Below are 12,859 nucleotides of genomic sequence, written 5' to 3'. Positions count from 1 at the left end.
ACAGATCTTATTTCTGAGGAAGGATCCAGACAAAATTGTTTTCTCTTATCCATCAAACAAAAGTGTATTGTACAAAATACCATTCAGTACGAAAATAATTTCACCACACAGCAAAGCATTTCACACAGACAACTTGTTCACATGGTGTGTGTGTGTTCTGGCCACAGAAAGGTAGCCTAATCCTCGCATTGCTGATGATTCACAAATGAGTTATCTGGCGTTAAAACAAGACCCTAATTCAATAAGGGACTAGAGTGTCAGAACAGAACTCTCCAGGAGTATCCATGCCATGATGTGTCACTCACACCAATTCTGGCAAACATTAGTTTTTTTCTCCTGGTTTTATCCCTTTAGATCCCTGAATGGATGGATTCTAAAACTGCAGGTTACCAAACAGAGACGGCAAGGTGTTGGGTTTTGGGTGGGGTTTATAGCCGATGCGTTCATGAATCATCTGCTCCCTTGACTTTATGTCCCCTCCGCCCGTTGCTCCTGCCATCTCGCTGGACGTAGCAACACCGACAACATCTACTTCGTCTTTTTGTTTTTTTCGGCTCTGGGAGACAGATAAAATCAGCACATAGAAAACATGAGACATGTACTCATTTGGACACGTGTAGCATTAGACTCCAATATATGTCATTTTGCATGTCATCTATTACGGCATATGTACAAAAATAGTCAGGCGTGAGTGTGTAATTTATCATTGAGTTGATAGATGTGGCGGTACAGAATACATCTATGCACCCAGACATTGGTTCAATAACATAAGTAAGGACGTGTAGCTTGCCAACTACTTCGGCTACCTCCAGCTCTTTCTTTACACTCTCAAACTCCTCCGTGTCATCCAGCTTCAGCTCCAGGCGAGTGGGCTTCCTGCGAAGCATCTTCTATCTTCTCTATATGACTATCGGCCAGGAATCTACTGCATCAGTTTTTCTCCTCCCACCTACTAGGCTACCTAGTATCCGCTAAGTCGACCAATGCAATGTATAAGTCAGGGCAGGAAAACAGAGGCAAGTGTGAGTCATGTAGAGTAGTCAGTTAACGGTCTTACGGTCTTGACATGATCCTTAATTAACAATAAACGAACACAGTGTTTAATCATGTTTGACATCTACACTAACACACACGTCAGCTAACTAGCTAAATGGTAGGCTAATCACACTGGTTAGTAAACGTCGCTTAGCTAAGCGCCTCGGTTAGCTAGTTAGGCTAGCCTTCAGGCTAGCTAGTTAACTTGAACAACAATACATAGTCAATAAAGAAACATTGGAAATATAATGACATGTATGTACCCAAGTTATTCATAAACTAGCTAAACATTACACAAGATAACTTGTAAAACTAAATATACAAGTGACTTAAATAACTTACTAGACGTTGTTTATCAAGAAAAATTGAACACACTTCTCCGGTCTACGACAGGTCAGAGGTTATACACCAAGAGCTACTGGGAAAAGTAGTTTCATTTGAGAAAAAGCTGTTTCACTCCATGCCACTGGAAGTCGCTGTAAAAATGTTTGGGAAAAAAACAAAACATATATATACATAAATATATAATTATTATTTTTTACATTAAAAACATTATTTTTCATTTTGAGCATAATTATCTGATTGTTTGTGCCGCATAGGACAATTGTGTCCATTGTGCTCCAAAAATGCACGTGTTTTTTTATCGTTCTGTGGAACACAAGAAAAGCCGGATAATCTTGCAAATGCAACTGTATCTTGTGTATTTATCATCTTCTTTGCAAAACAAAGTTTATTTTTCACGTACAAATTCGGTTTTGTCACGTAGCCTTTATTTTGAAATAAACGCATGAAATCAACCGGAAATGAGAGACCTTACTGGACTGGCTTCATCTCGTTTCGACGCAAAGCCAACGCGGGTAGGTTATGTACTAATATTAGCCATACACATTTGTTTTTTCTTACGGAATCCCGTCCTTAACGAAAAATATAGGATAAAGACTGTGTTTATGTATGCGTTGCAACTTTTTGCACAACTTGACTTGAGGTTTTAGCTGTATGTTGTAGACGATATTGCCAACGTGCTCTCAAGTTAGCCTAACTAGCTAGTAGCTAGCTATAAGCATACCCATATTTCCATTTTCCGACCAGCTAGTACTTGTTGGCGGGTTTAAGATATTCTGAATTTGTAATTCCACGTCAGGTCAAGATTGGTTGGGAACGAAGATAGCCAGGTGCACGGGATCAGGATGTCGGACGAAGACGAAGGCCCATTGGTAAAGAAGTCGCGGATCTTCTATGGCAGTCTCGAGGAGAAGGAGAGAGAGCGGTTAAGCAGGGAAACCACGGGGAAACTGAAAGATGGCGTCAAGGCTGGCATCGCAGCTGGCAACATCAATATCTCAAGCGGTAAGCGTAACATTCTAATAGTGTTCATAGTCTACCTGATTCATTTTTCATGTTTTAACATTCTAATGCAGTTGTGATGTCTGACTTTTATTTATTGTGTCTTTCACCTTCTTGTATCTTTCACAGGTGAGTCTATGGACTTGGAGGAGCGTGTCAGTGAGCGACAGTCGGAGGTGCTAGCAGAGTTTGAACGCAGGAGGAGAGCCAGACAGATCACCGTGTCAACGGACGATGCCGAGGTCAAAGCCTGTCTGCGGGCTCTCGGTGAGCCCATCATAATCTTTGGAGAAGGACCGGCAGAGAGGAGAGAGAGGTAAATGTCACGGACTTCTCCTCAGTCTTAGACCCTAACGTCAGCATATATCAGCTGCTTGATGACCCACTCCTCTCTGTCTCATCTTCAGGTTGAGGAATATTCTTTCAGTAGTCGGGCCAGATGCACTGAAGAAATCAAAGAAAGACGATGACAAATCCAAACGCTCTCAAGAAGAGGTAGGGTCCAGTCTCCTCTATCCAACTGTTGATATTATTGTTGCAGTCTTGGGGCCTCCTGTTTTCATCCGTATGCATACAGGTATTATCAATAAGGTTGACCACCGACTCACCATTTTGTTTTTTATTCTCAGCGTCAGGAAACGTGGTACCACGAGGGGCCGAACACTCTGAAGGAAGCCAGGCTCTGGTTGGCCAAATACTCTCTGCCTAGGTAGCTACATTGCGATTGACTGTTGGATTGTCCAATTGGTGGCTGCAGTGCTGCTGACACGATTGCTGGTTCTGTTGATTGTTGAAAACCAGCAGCTTTGTGGATTACTCAGGTTTGTGTGTACAGGGCTATGAAGAGGTTAGAGGCTGCCCGAGCTCACAAGGAGATCCCTGAATCCACACGAACAGTCAAGCAACAGGAACTGCACAAGAACCTGAGAGTAGGTTCTCCATCCAACACCATGTATTCAAGTCAGGTTGAGAGAACATGAAGAGGATTTCTCCTCTTCAATCTAATCCTGTTTTCCTCTGTTTCTGATTGTCTCCCTCTCATCCTTCTCTCTGCTCAGAACCTGAATAATTTCTGCAGCCAGATTGGTGATGACAGACCTATATCTTTCTGCCAGTTCAGCCCCAACTCTAAGATGCTGGTGACGGCATCCTGGTGAGCCGTAATGGAACCGCTTGTGCATACGGAATACTGATCCGAGAACTTGACATACGTTGACTTCAATAAACATCTCCCTGTTGTGTCCTGACCCCAAGCCTGTCTCTCCCGTGTCCTTCCTCAGGAGTGGCCTGTGTAAGCTGTGGTCCATCCCAGACTGCACCTTGGTGAGAACACTCAGAGGTAAGAACCAAGTTACAGAACAGTTCCAACCTTCCATATACCTCCCCCGACGCCCTTTCCCTGGCTGGCGAGTGAGTTAGGAGATATTCGCGTTCGTATTGATTAGATTACCTTTTTGAGATCTGAGATTGTCGGTTGTGATGGTAGCGTCTGTTTCAACTCCTCCTGTTGTGTTCCTGTGTGTGGTGGCGCCGTCTCTCCCAGGCCACAGCACTAACGTTGGGGCCATCAGCTTCCACCCCCAGGCCACCCTGTCCCTGGAGGACTCTGACGTCAACATGGTGTCTTGTGCTGTCGACGGCTCTGTCAAGCTGTGGAGCCTGGACAGGTACCACTCCCTCTCTCCACTTTGAGGTTCTCTCTCCGGGTTCTTGGTTGCTTGTTGGGGATATGGTGCATTGGGGCCGTAGGAGGACTGAGAAGGTTCAACAGCTTCAAAATGTGCTGTTATAACTGGTTATAACCTCCTAAAGAAATTGAGGCGGATGCAACAACTATCTCTATGCGACCGTTTTAGAGCTACTGTTGGGTCTGTCCACAGAAACAGTTATTGACTTCATGTTGGCTTTTTATTGACAAACTGGAGAGCTGTTTTGATTCTGAACGTCTGAGCTCAGGACGTGGCAAGTTCTCAATACCAGCCTGGACCCTTCCACTATTATCCACTTAATCATTCTATATCTTTCTCTGTCTTACTATGTATGGAAGTTCTCATTCTCTCCCTTATCACTCAGGCCTAGGTGAGAGAAAGTGTGTGTGTGAGAAATGAGTGTTGTGTACTTGGGATAGAGGCGAGCAGATGGCTTGTTTTGTGTCCCCCGTAACCATAGTAACCTCTTTTCTCCACTCCCGGGCAGCGACGAGCCTGTGGCTGACATCGAGGGCCACTCGGCGCGGGTGGCGAGAGTAACCTGGCATCCTTCCGGACGCTTCCTCGGGACCACCTGGTGGGCGAAACGCAGACGCCACCCGCTGCACCCTTATGATCCTCCCAAAGAACCACGCCGAAGTCCTAATGCCCCCCCCTTCTTCTGTCCTCTCCTCCCTGAAGCTATGACGACTCGTGGCGTCTGTGGGACCTGGAGGCTCAGGAGGAGATCTTGCACCAGGAGGGCCACAGCAAAGGAGTCCACGACCTGCACTTCCACCCCGACGGCTCCCTGGCCGGGACGGGGTAAGACCGGGCCGCGCCCGCCTCCCCTGGCCGTGCGCCGCGTTGGGGACTGGTCGCATACGCACGGCTCAGTTTGCAGTCGAATACACTCCCTCATCTCGCTTTTCTGGCTTCTTCTTTCTCTTAGGGGTCTGGATTCTTTTGGGAGGATCTGGGACTTGAGGACAGGTCGCTGTGTCATGTTCCTGGAGGGTCACCTCAAAGAGATCTACAGCATTAACTTCTCCCCCAACGGGTACGCCATGACGGAATACGCTGGAAATGTCACACGGGCGCTCGTTGACGCTCAATGATCAGGTTTCGTTTGGAGGCGCAGCGACCCGGGTACACGTGTGATGGCTGAGGCTGTTTCTTCTCTTGTTTTCAGGTTCAATGTGGCGACGGGCAGTGGAGACAACACGGTCAAAGTGTGGGACCTGCGGAGGAGGAGGTGCATCTACACCATCCCTGCCCACCAGAACCTGGTGTCCTCGGTCTGCTTCCAGCGTGAGTCCTCTCTCCTCTGCTAGCTTCTCGATCTAGTTTGAGATGATCCCTCTCTTTCTCTCTCCTCCCAGTGTTTCTCTCTCTGGGTTCTTGGTTGCTTGTTGGGGATGTGGTGCATTGGGGCAGTAGGAGGACTGAGAAGGTTTAACAGCTTCAAAATGTGCTGTTATAACTGGTTATAACCTCCTAAAGTAACTGAGGCAGATGCAACAACTATCTCTATGCGACCGTTTTAGAGCTACTGTTGGGTCTGTCCACAGAAACACTTATTGTCAGTTTCATATTGTGGGCTTTTTTATTTACAAACTGAAGAGCTGTTTATTGTCAGGATGTGGCAAGGTTCTCAAGAACGATGGTTCTGGAAAGAACCAGGTTGTGTTCTCTCTCTTATCCATACTCACCCTGTCTTCCCTCTCATGCCGTCCCTGTTATCCAGCGACCGACGGTCACTTCCTGGTGTCGGGAGCCTATGACAACACAGCCAAAGTGTGGACCCACCCTGGCTGGTCGCCACTGAAGACGCTAGCAGGGCATGAGGGCAAGGTGATGGGCGTGGACATGTCACCTGACGGACAACTCATAGCCACCTGCTCCTATGACCGCACCTTCAAACTCTGGATGTCAGAGTGAGCACAGGAGGAGGAGAAGAAAGAGAAGTGGAGATGGAGAAAGAAAGGATACCCAGTCGAAAGACTGGTTAACAGTGTTTATTTTTATTTTTTATTTCCATGTTGGTTTAATTGTTTTGTTTTTTAAATAAAAAAGCGGATTTCAATCGTGTCATCTGTGTTTTTTCATTGTCGTTGATAGACAAGCTCTTACCTGCCTTATAGGTACTAATCTGCATGTTGACAAAACAATTCACACATCAATTCAATCATGTAGCTTTAGTTTATGATCCCTTTTCAGTGTCTCTTCCCGATGTGTCCTACTACAGTCGCATACCATGTCACCATAAGCATATATCAATAAGTTCCAGTGTCCTTATTGACCAGTACTGAGCTTCTACTGGAGCTGGTATGTCAATACTCCCCATGGCTGTGCACTCTGGAAGGTGTCAGTCAAGTTACAGACACAGGAGGCTTTAGAGCTCCCAGCTAACAGACAGCAGGCTAGCAGCACCACCAGGCTAACACCACCAGCAGCAGGCTAGCAGCACCACTAGCAGCAGGCTAATAGCACCACCAGCAGCAGGCTAGCAGCACCACCAGCAGCAGAAGAGACAGCGCTGGCAGCAGGGGCTCCTGTGAAATCGGGGCTCGGCTAGTCCTCCGTGGGCCCAGGTGGACCCAGGGGGCTGCTCCATGATCGACTGCTTCCCGAAGGAGAGCTTGTGCTCCAGCTGAGAGACGCCTGTCTCTACTCCCTGCCTGGGGCTGCTCCTCTGGTGGCCGTCCATCTCGGCCTTCACCCCCAGGAAGGCTGCCAGATCCAGGTCCAGAGCTGTAGCTCCCCCACGTGGCAGGGGGGTGTTCTGCCTGCACTGTGGGCAGGGGATCCACATCTGCTGGGGAGTGGGAGAAAGCAGGCACGGTTGAGCATACGAATCAAACAGACCTTTGACGGGAACGGAGCCAAAACAGTGCTGTGTGCTCCTTGAACTGCTGATGAGCAATTCATGTTAATATTTTCTCCTAACACCAACGAGCCACCCTCCTCCTCTCCGTCGGCCGGCGCCCGTCAGGCAGACCCACCTGTTCGTTGAGGATGGTGTCCAGCCTGCGCAGACAGGCCTGGCAGAAGGTGTGTCCACAGTACAGCCTGCGAGGCAGCCTCTCACTCAGGTTGAAGCCGCAGTAGCAGATGATGCAGTCCAGTTTACGGCTGTCTCTGGACGGCTGGCCTGCCTCCTCCGCAGCGCCCGCTGCTGGCGAGGCGGGGAACGTCGCAGGACACGGAAGCCCTGTGGCCAGGGGCGGGGCCTCTGGGGCTGGCTCTGGTGGAGGGCGCGGGGACTCGGGATCAGAGTCCTCTGCGGGCAATTGGGCGTCTGGAAGGGAGGGTACGTCTGGGGAAGGGTGCGGGGGTTCTGAGCTGAGGTACAAGGCAGCATATGTGGGTTCGAGAGGGTCCGAGGGAGGGTCAAGGTACAGGTATGGGGACTCTGCTTCCTCTGGAGCCTCTGGGACCGTGGCCTCCTCTTCCTCTTCCATCCTTTACAGAGTGAAAACATTCACCGATTCACTTTACTCATGTATTCCATCGCACCAGGCAAGTGGCTTCAGGACAGAAATGGTTTGGAAGTAGGTGAATGTACGCATATGACCACAAATGACGTGGTGTCGTTATGAGTGTCATGGGTAACAAAAGCGGGTTGGTTGATTAGGTAAGCAGAGACAGAGATATCTAGACAGAGATATCTATTTCCTGCCGAGGACGATGTAAGTGAAAAGATGAGACGACCATTAGAACATATCAGCTCGGTGTCTACTGTGTGTGATGGTAGAAATTCGGTCTACACGGACACAAGCGACTTGAACAATAATGGTTAATGGGATTGAATAATCAAGAAAAAATACAATGGAAATAGAAAAACTTAAATATATCTCCTTTTATGTCGGGGGGTTATTGCCCGTCAATGCCCCCTTGGAGCCGACCCTGACTTTACCCCCAGAAAAGACAGAAGAAAAAGACTTAGAACAGCTTGTACCTTCGTGTTAGTCCTCCAAAGCTACAGGTGTCCGGCAGTTCCCTGGATATGTCTTGATGTTCTTTGGGGTTGAGCCAAAGTCTTTGTCTTCACAGTGTGGTCCATCTCTGAGTCCTTAAATGGGTCCTGCCTCACTCCTCAGCCGGGTGGTATTGGGAACAACTGCTCTGACAGGAGCTGCAGGACTCCTCCTCTGTTCAGTGCACAAATAATCCAGAACGAGAGATACAGATGAGGCAAACACGAAGTCAGAGAGAGAGAGTGAGAGCGAGACCAAGCTCCTTTACGTTCTCCAAAGAAAAAGGGAACCCTTCAAAGTCCCAGTCTATTCCTCCACAACTTCCTGGGTGATGACCAGACTTCACTGGCCTGCGGTTTTTGTTGAACCTGCTGTTCAACTTCCAGTGTCTCAGGACAAATAATGCCGTGTCTTCCCTCTAGCCTGCCCCGGTCCCCAGTGTGTTTAATATTTCAGGCTGCTTGTCTCTGTGAACCCTTGCAGCTCATAGGCCTGTCAGTGGAGCATGTTATATATTTAAGAGGCCAGAGACAACAGAGACGCTGTTTAGAGGGAGGTACGGGTGATTATCCTGGGGAGCGGCAGGAAGGGGGGGGGGGGTACTAGCGAGTTTCATTCACCTGCAATACATGTTTAACAACCACTCTCTATCACTTTAAATCTCTTTCTCTCTCGCTCTCTCCCAGACAGAGCCACACAAACCACATGCTATCTCTCTCTCTGTCTCTATCTCTCTCTGTCTCTCTCTCTCATCGTTTCTCTCTCACATTCACACGCTTTCACTTGTGGACAAGTCCTATGACCCTGTGTGTCCCCCCCACCTCACCTCCTCCCCCTCCACTATGTGTCGGTGCCCACCCCCCCGACACGCACACGCACACAAACTCTCCCGTCTGAGCGGGTGAAAGGGGAGCCTGGCTCACGTTCCTCTGGACACGGAGCGGACATCAGATCACCTTACGTAGGCTACAATACACCAGCAGTAACCCTACACCCTCCACCCAGCTCCGACTCTTCCAGGCTCAGGAGGTGTGTGTGTCTGTGTGTCTCTGTGTGTGTGTGTGTGTGTGGGGGGGGGGTCTTGGTCTTATCTGTCAGTACTGGGTGTTGTTGGAAAGTCCACGAGCTTCTGAATGACCCCAGTACATCCTAGTACATTCTTGTACATTTGGTGGTGATAGGCAAGTGATGTTGGTGGACTGTTGAGGAAGTGTGCTGGAAAGACAGGGTCCTGAAAGACTTGTGTAGGCTCAGGGTCAGGGTTCGACCCAGGGTTAGCATGAGGTTAAACCTAAAGAAGTTAGGTTGAAACCTGTGGGGGTGAGGGAAAAGGTGGAAGTTAGGGTGAGGGTAGGAGGAAGCAGGGTGAGAACATGGAAGAAGGTGAGGAAGGTGAGGAAGGAGGGTCTCCGTGAAGGTGAGGAGAAGGCTCAGGTTAAAGGTTGATTAAGGTTGAAGTCATCTCTTTTCTTTGATCTTATACACTGTCACTTTCAGCTACTGGTTGCTCTATCAGTAACATTGCACTACTGTACCTCACTGTACCTCGTCACCAGGCTCCTGTATGGTCATTGACATAGTCACTGATCTGCAAATTTGCACTATTGTACTGTACTCCACTTAGGTTAGAATAGGTTATAGGGTTGAAATAGGTTTTATGTGCATTTAGGGTTAGTATAGTGTACTATTTATTGTTATCTGTAATTTAAGAAGTTTTAGTATTAGGGTTAGCATGGTCGATTATTTATTGCTATCTGTATATTTAGGAAGTTTCACTTATTTAAGCTCAGCATAGATGTAAATTATGTTCCGTGTACTTATATGTTATGTTATGCAAGGTGCTTGCGTTGTCTTGTCTTAAGAATTTCAGTGCCCAGTCTATCCTTGAGTTGTTCTGTGTACCTGACAGTAACAAATAAAAGACTTGAACTTGAGCATACCTTTGAAAAAACTCCTCAAATGATGAGAGAGTGTACTGTGTTACTGCAGCCAGCAGGTGGCAACAGAGAACCCTGTTTGTTGACAAAAAGGGCAAATGGAGAAAGTAAGTGGTACCTTCTTTAATGCTGGAGAGAGGAAACAGTAGTGTAGTTAGGGGGAAATGGAGGTGTATACATAGTACATAAAGATTTTACCCACATGGTCGAAGTATACTCAGCCTACTGCTGATACATAATACTACCACTTCTACAAGGGCAATGGTGTCAATTGCTTGCTCATAGTTAAGCTATGACAAACGCATGCTATTATTTAATTCCTTTTTAATGATGCTCCCTTATTCTTCCTTCCTTACAGACACACACACATACACACACACACACTTAAAATCCTTTGTCTGCCAAGCTAATTTAAACAAACCTCCCCCTCATCTTCCCTCCTTATGTCTCTTTTCTCTCCATACCGAAACAAACTTGACTTGCACACGCACACACACACACACACACACACACACACATTCTCAGGTGTGCTAGTTGCTGTTGTTCTTTCACAGTGAGAAAGAAAGAGGAGAGGCTGTGAGTGTAGGAATGCTGTGTGACCACTCAGCCGGGCTGGGCCCCAGTGACGAGGACGGGCTGGGCCCCAGTGACGAGGACGGCGATGCTGGCAGCCACCTCTGCTGGGGACACACTCGTGTCACTATTCAAATGCCACCCCTGACGTCTGCTCAAATCCTGCCACAACATTTGACAGTGTGTCCCTCTAATAGACACACACACGAGTACATAAAACACACACATACAGGCACAGGCCACAGATACATAAACAAAGACACACACTCACCCAGCCACGCACACACTACACACACCTTGGCCAGTCTGCTGTTTTGGTTGAGTGACTCAGATGATGAATGGATGGCAGACAGGTGAAGGTGGCAGCGGGGGCTACCGGGGCTCATTATTTGGTGTTTGTTTCGTGTCTTCTCTGTTTGTGTTGATGTTCGTGGAGAGCAGGACTACTGCTGCAGACTGGGCTGGACGCTTGCTCTTGTGTTGCGGTTATATTTAGCTGTGTTGACTCTGTCAACCATTAGTGGGAGGAAACACACCCACTCTAACCACTATTTTCTGTCTAGATCCCTTATATTACCGACTCGTCTCTCTCTCTCTCTCTCTCTCTCTCTCTCTCTCTCTCTCTCTCTCTCTCTCTCTCTCTCTCTCTCTCTCTCTCTCTCTCTCTCTCTCTCTCTCTCTCTCTCTCTCTCTCTCTCTCTCTCTCTCTCTCTCTCTCGTCTCACTCTCTCTCCCTAGCTCTGGGAAACACACACACACAATCAGAGCTTTTGTCTTGTTGACGAGCGCTTAACCTTTTTGTCCTCTGAGAAGGCCACTAATGTGCACCCTTTGTGTTTCCATGGATACCCACGGTTACTTAAGAACCGCTTGAGCTTTACGAACCAAATGTAGATGATACAACAACACATACACTCGAGAACATAGGAACACACACACACACAGCAGACGTGCGATGTGTCGCAGGCAGGGTGCCTCAGGACAAGTATAGCCTGCTCTACAAGTCAGCATCGCCGTGGAAACTGGGTAAGCCTGGTGTCAAACACAGGCGGGTCCCGTCGTCACGGGCCCAGATCCGGCTGAGCAGGTAGGTGACAGAGTCCTCCACCCCTCAGTCTGGTCCTCTTCCCTCTCATCACAGCGCCAAATCACAACCTCCACAGGAATGTTTTGGAGCGACATTCATGGTCCATGACACCAGCGTCACAGTTATGCTCTCCGACTGGTTACTGTTAAACAGGCTTCTCAGAAGTCACTCACTCATTCCTTCCGGAACCCGTTGAAGACATATTAGGAGAGGGGAATAAGAGATATATATATATATATATAGATAGAGAGTAGTGATGTATGAGTCCGTCCACGCCCTCACATTGGACTGTAAGCTATGCAGGAGAAACAGTGACTGTGTGTTGTGGATGAACGATCGAGTGGTAAGGTTGTTGTACCTGCTGTGTTTTAGGACAGGGCAAACAGTTCTCTGGAACAGGAAGTAACCCTCACTGACGTCTTTGCTAACGATCTGTTAGCGGTGAAGTCTTGGAACTCAATCTGGGACTAGAATCGACCTTTCTCGTTCCCCCTCCCTTTCTGCAAAAGCACATACACAGACGCACGCTGGGAAATACCCGCATTCTCAGCTAGTCGTGCATCCTCTACAAAGAATGGCTCAGAGATGACAATCTGCTGAGGAGGGGACTCCAGATACTGAAACAGCATCCCTAACCTGCTGGAACTGGGAGTCTTTCTCTCTATTCCCCTGATCATCTTACCATATCTTGGCACACCTAGTTTGCTATATGTTACAGGTAGAGAACACTTGCTCAGTTTGTTTAGGGAGTATTGGATCACTGTCTTTGTACTTGTGTGCACTAGATGAAGCACACCGCCATTCTGATACCGTGTGTTCACGCCGGGTGTGGCCCTTTGTAAACAAAGTGGCAGCTCTGGGTAATTGTTAACAGAATGAAAACTTAGAAGTCTTGGAAAGGTTATAGAGAGCCGGGCAGTGAAAAGCGACCTGCCATGTACCACTCTTTTTTTCTCTCTCTCTCCCCCTTTCTCTCCATCTCTCTCTCTCTCTCTCCCTCCATCTCTCTCTCTCTCCCCGTCTCTCTCTCTCTCAGCTTTGCCCAAACCGGTTCTATTGCTCTTGCCGTCATAACCACGTGACTTCCTACGTTTGTACTTGTGGACCAAAGACTGCATGTGAATGTTTTTCATTAGAGACTGGTGTGAACAAGACTTCAAACAGGTCTTAAACCAGGAGGACAAACCAGGACCTAATCAGGGCTTAACCTCACCC

General features: G+C 48.0%; 3 protein-coding genes and 2 non-coding genes across 5 annotated transcripts; 3 read left to right on the top strand and 2 right to left on the bottom strand.

The window, feature by feature from the left end:
* Positions 1–35: 35 nt before the first annotated feature.
* cdc26 (cell division cycle 26 homolog) lies at positions 36–1,499 on the bottom strand. Its single transcript, XM_047044810.1, has 3 exons — positions 1,378–1,499; positions 807–971; positions 36–556 (listed from the first exon to the last, which is right to left on the bottom strand). Exons 2-3 carry the CDS (start codon positions 885–887, stop codon positions 374–376), a joined length of 264 nt encoding a protein of 87 aa, XP_046900766.1. The 5' UTR covers positions 888–971; positions 1,378–1,499; the 3' UTR covers positions 36–373.
* A 285-nt stretch (positions 1,500–1,784) lies between these two features.
* prpf4 (PRP4 pre-mRNA processing factor 4 homolog (yeast)) lies at positions 1,785–6,153 on the top strand. The gene is made up of 14 exons (XM_047044771.1): positions 1,785–1,892; positions 2,177–2,382; positions 2,509–2,695; positions 2,787–2,874; positions 3,009–3,088; positions 3,215–3,308; positions 3,438–3,532; positions 3,660–3,718; positions 3,923–4,046; positions 4,576–4,665; positions 4,770–4,892; positions 5,020–5,127; positions 5,260–5,378; positions 5,815–6,153. Exons 2-14 carry the CDS (start codon positions 2,223–2,225, stop codon positions 6,006–6,008), a joined length of 1,521 nt encoding a protein of 506 aa, XP_046900727.1. The 5' UTR covers positions 1,785–1,892; positions 2,177–2,222; the 3' UTR covers positions 6,009–6,153.
* On the top strand, positions 4,127–4,262 carry LOC124484856. Its single transcript, XR_006958018.1, has one exon. It is a non-coding gene; the product is annotated as a small nucleolar RNA SNORA47 (small nucleolar RNA).
* On the top strand, positions 5,506–5,641 carry LOC124484855. Its single transcript, XR_006958017.1, has one exon. It is a non-coding gene; the product is annotated as a small nucleolar RNA SNORA47 (small nucleolar RNA).
* Positions 6,154–6,573: 420 nt separating the features above from the next.
* rnf224 (ring finger protein 224) lies at positions 6,574–11,089 on the bottom strand. The gene is made up of 4 exons (XM_047044787.1): positions 10,829–11,089; positions 8,029–8,221; positions 7,073–7,532; positions 6,574–6,882 (listed from the first exon to the last, which is right to left on the bottom strand). Exons 3-4 carry the CDS (start codon positions 7,529–7,531, stop codon positions 6,574–6,576), a joined length of 768 nt encoding a protein of 255 aa, XP_046900743.1. The 5' UTR covers position 7,532; positions 8,029–8,221; positions 10,829–11,089.
* Positions 11,090–12,859: the final 1,770 nt, after the last annotated feature.

The sequence above is a fragment of the Hypomesus transpacificus genome, chromosome 22 (assembly GCF_021917145.1).
Source record: "Hypomesus transpacificus isolate Combined female chromosome 22, fHypTra1, whole genome shotgun sequence".
Classification (NCBI taxonomy): domain Eukaryota; kingdom Metazoa; phylum Chordata; class Actinopteri; order Osmeriformes; family Osmeridae; genus Hypomesus; species Hypomesus transpacificus.
This window is presented reverse-complemented; position numbering and strand designations above follow the sequence as displayed.

Coding starts and splice junctions, on each gene's coding strand:
- cdc26 (XM_047044810.1), bottom strand. CDS start 887: ATGCTTCGCAGGAAGCCCACTCGCCTGGAGCTGAAGCTGGATGACACG. Junction 557..806: donor GTGTAAAGAAAGAGCTGGAG/GTAGCCGAAGTA, acceptor TCTGTCTCCCAG/AGCCGAAAAAAACAAAAAGA.
- prpf4 (XM_047044771.1), top strand. CDS start 2,223: ATGTCGGACGAAGACGAAGGCCCATTGGTAAAGAAGTCGCGGATCTTC. Junction 3,533..3,659: donor ATGCTGGTGACGGCATCCTG/GTGAGCCGTAAT, acceptor GTCCTTCCTCAG/GAGTGGCCTGTGTAAGCTGT. Junction 4,893..5,019: donor GGCTCCCTGGCCGGGACGGG/GTAAGACCGGGC, acceptor TCTTTCTCTTAG/GGGTCTGGATTCTTTTGGGA.
- rnf224 (XM_047044787.1), bottom strand. CDS start 7,531: ATGGAAGAGGAAGAGGAGGCCACGGTCCCAGAGGCTCCAGAGGAAGCA. Junction 6,883..7,072: donor ACACCATCCTCAACGAACAG/GTGGGTCTGCCT, acceptor ACTCCCCAGCAG/ATGTGGATCCCCTGCCCACA.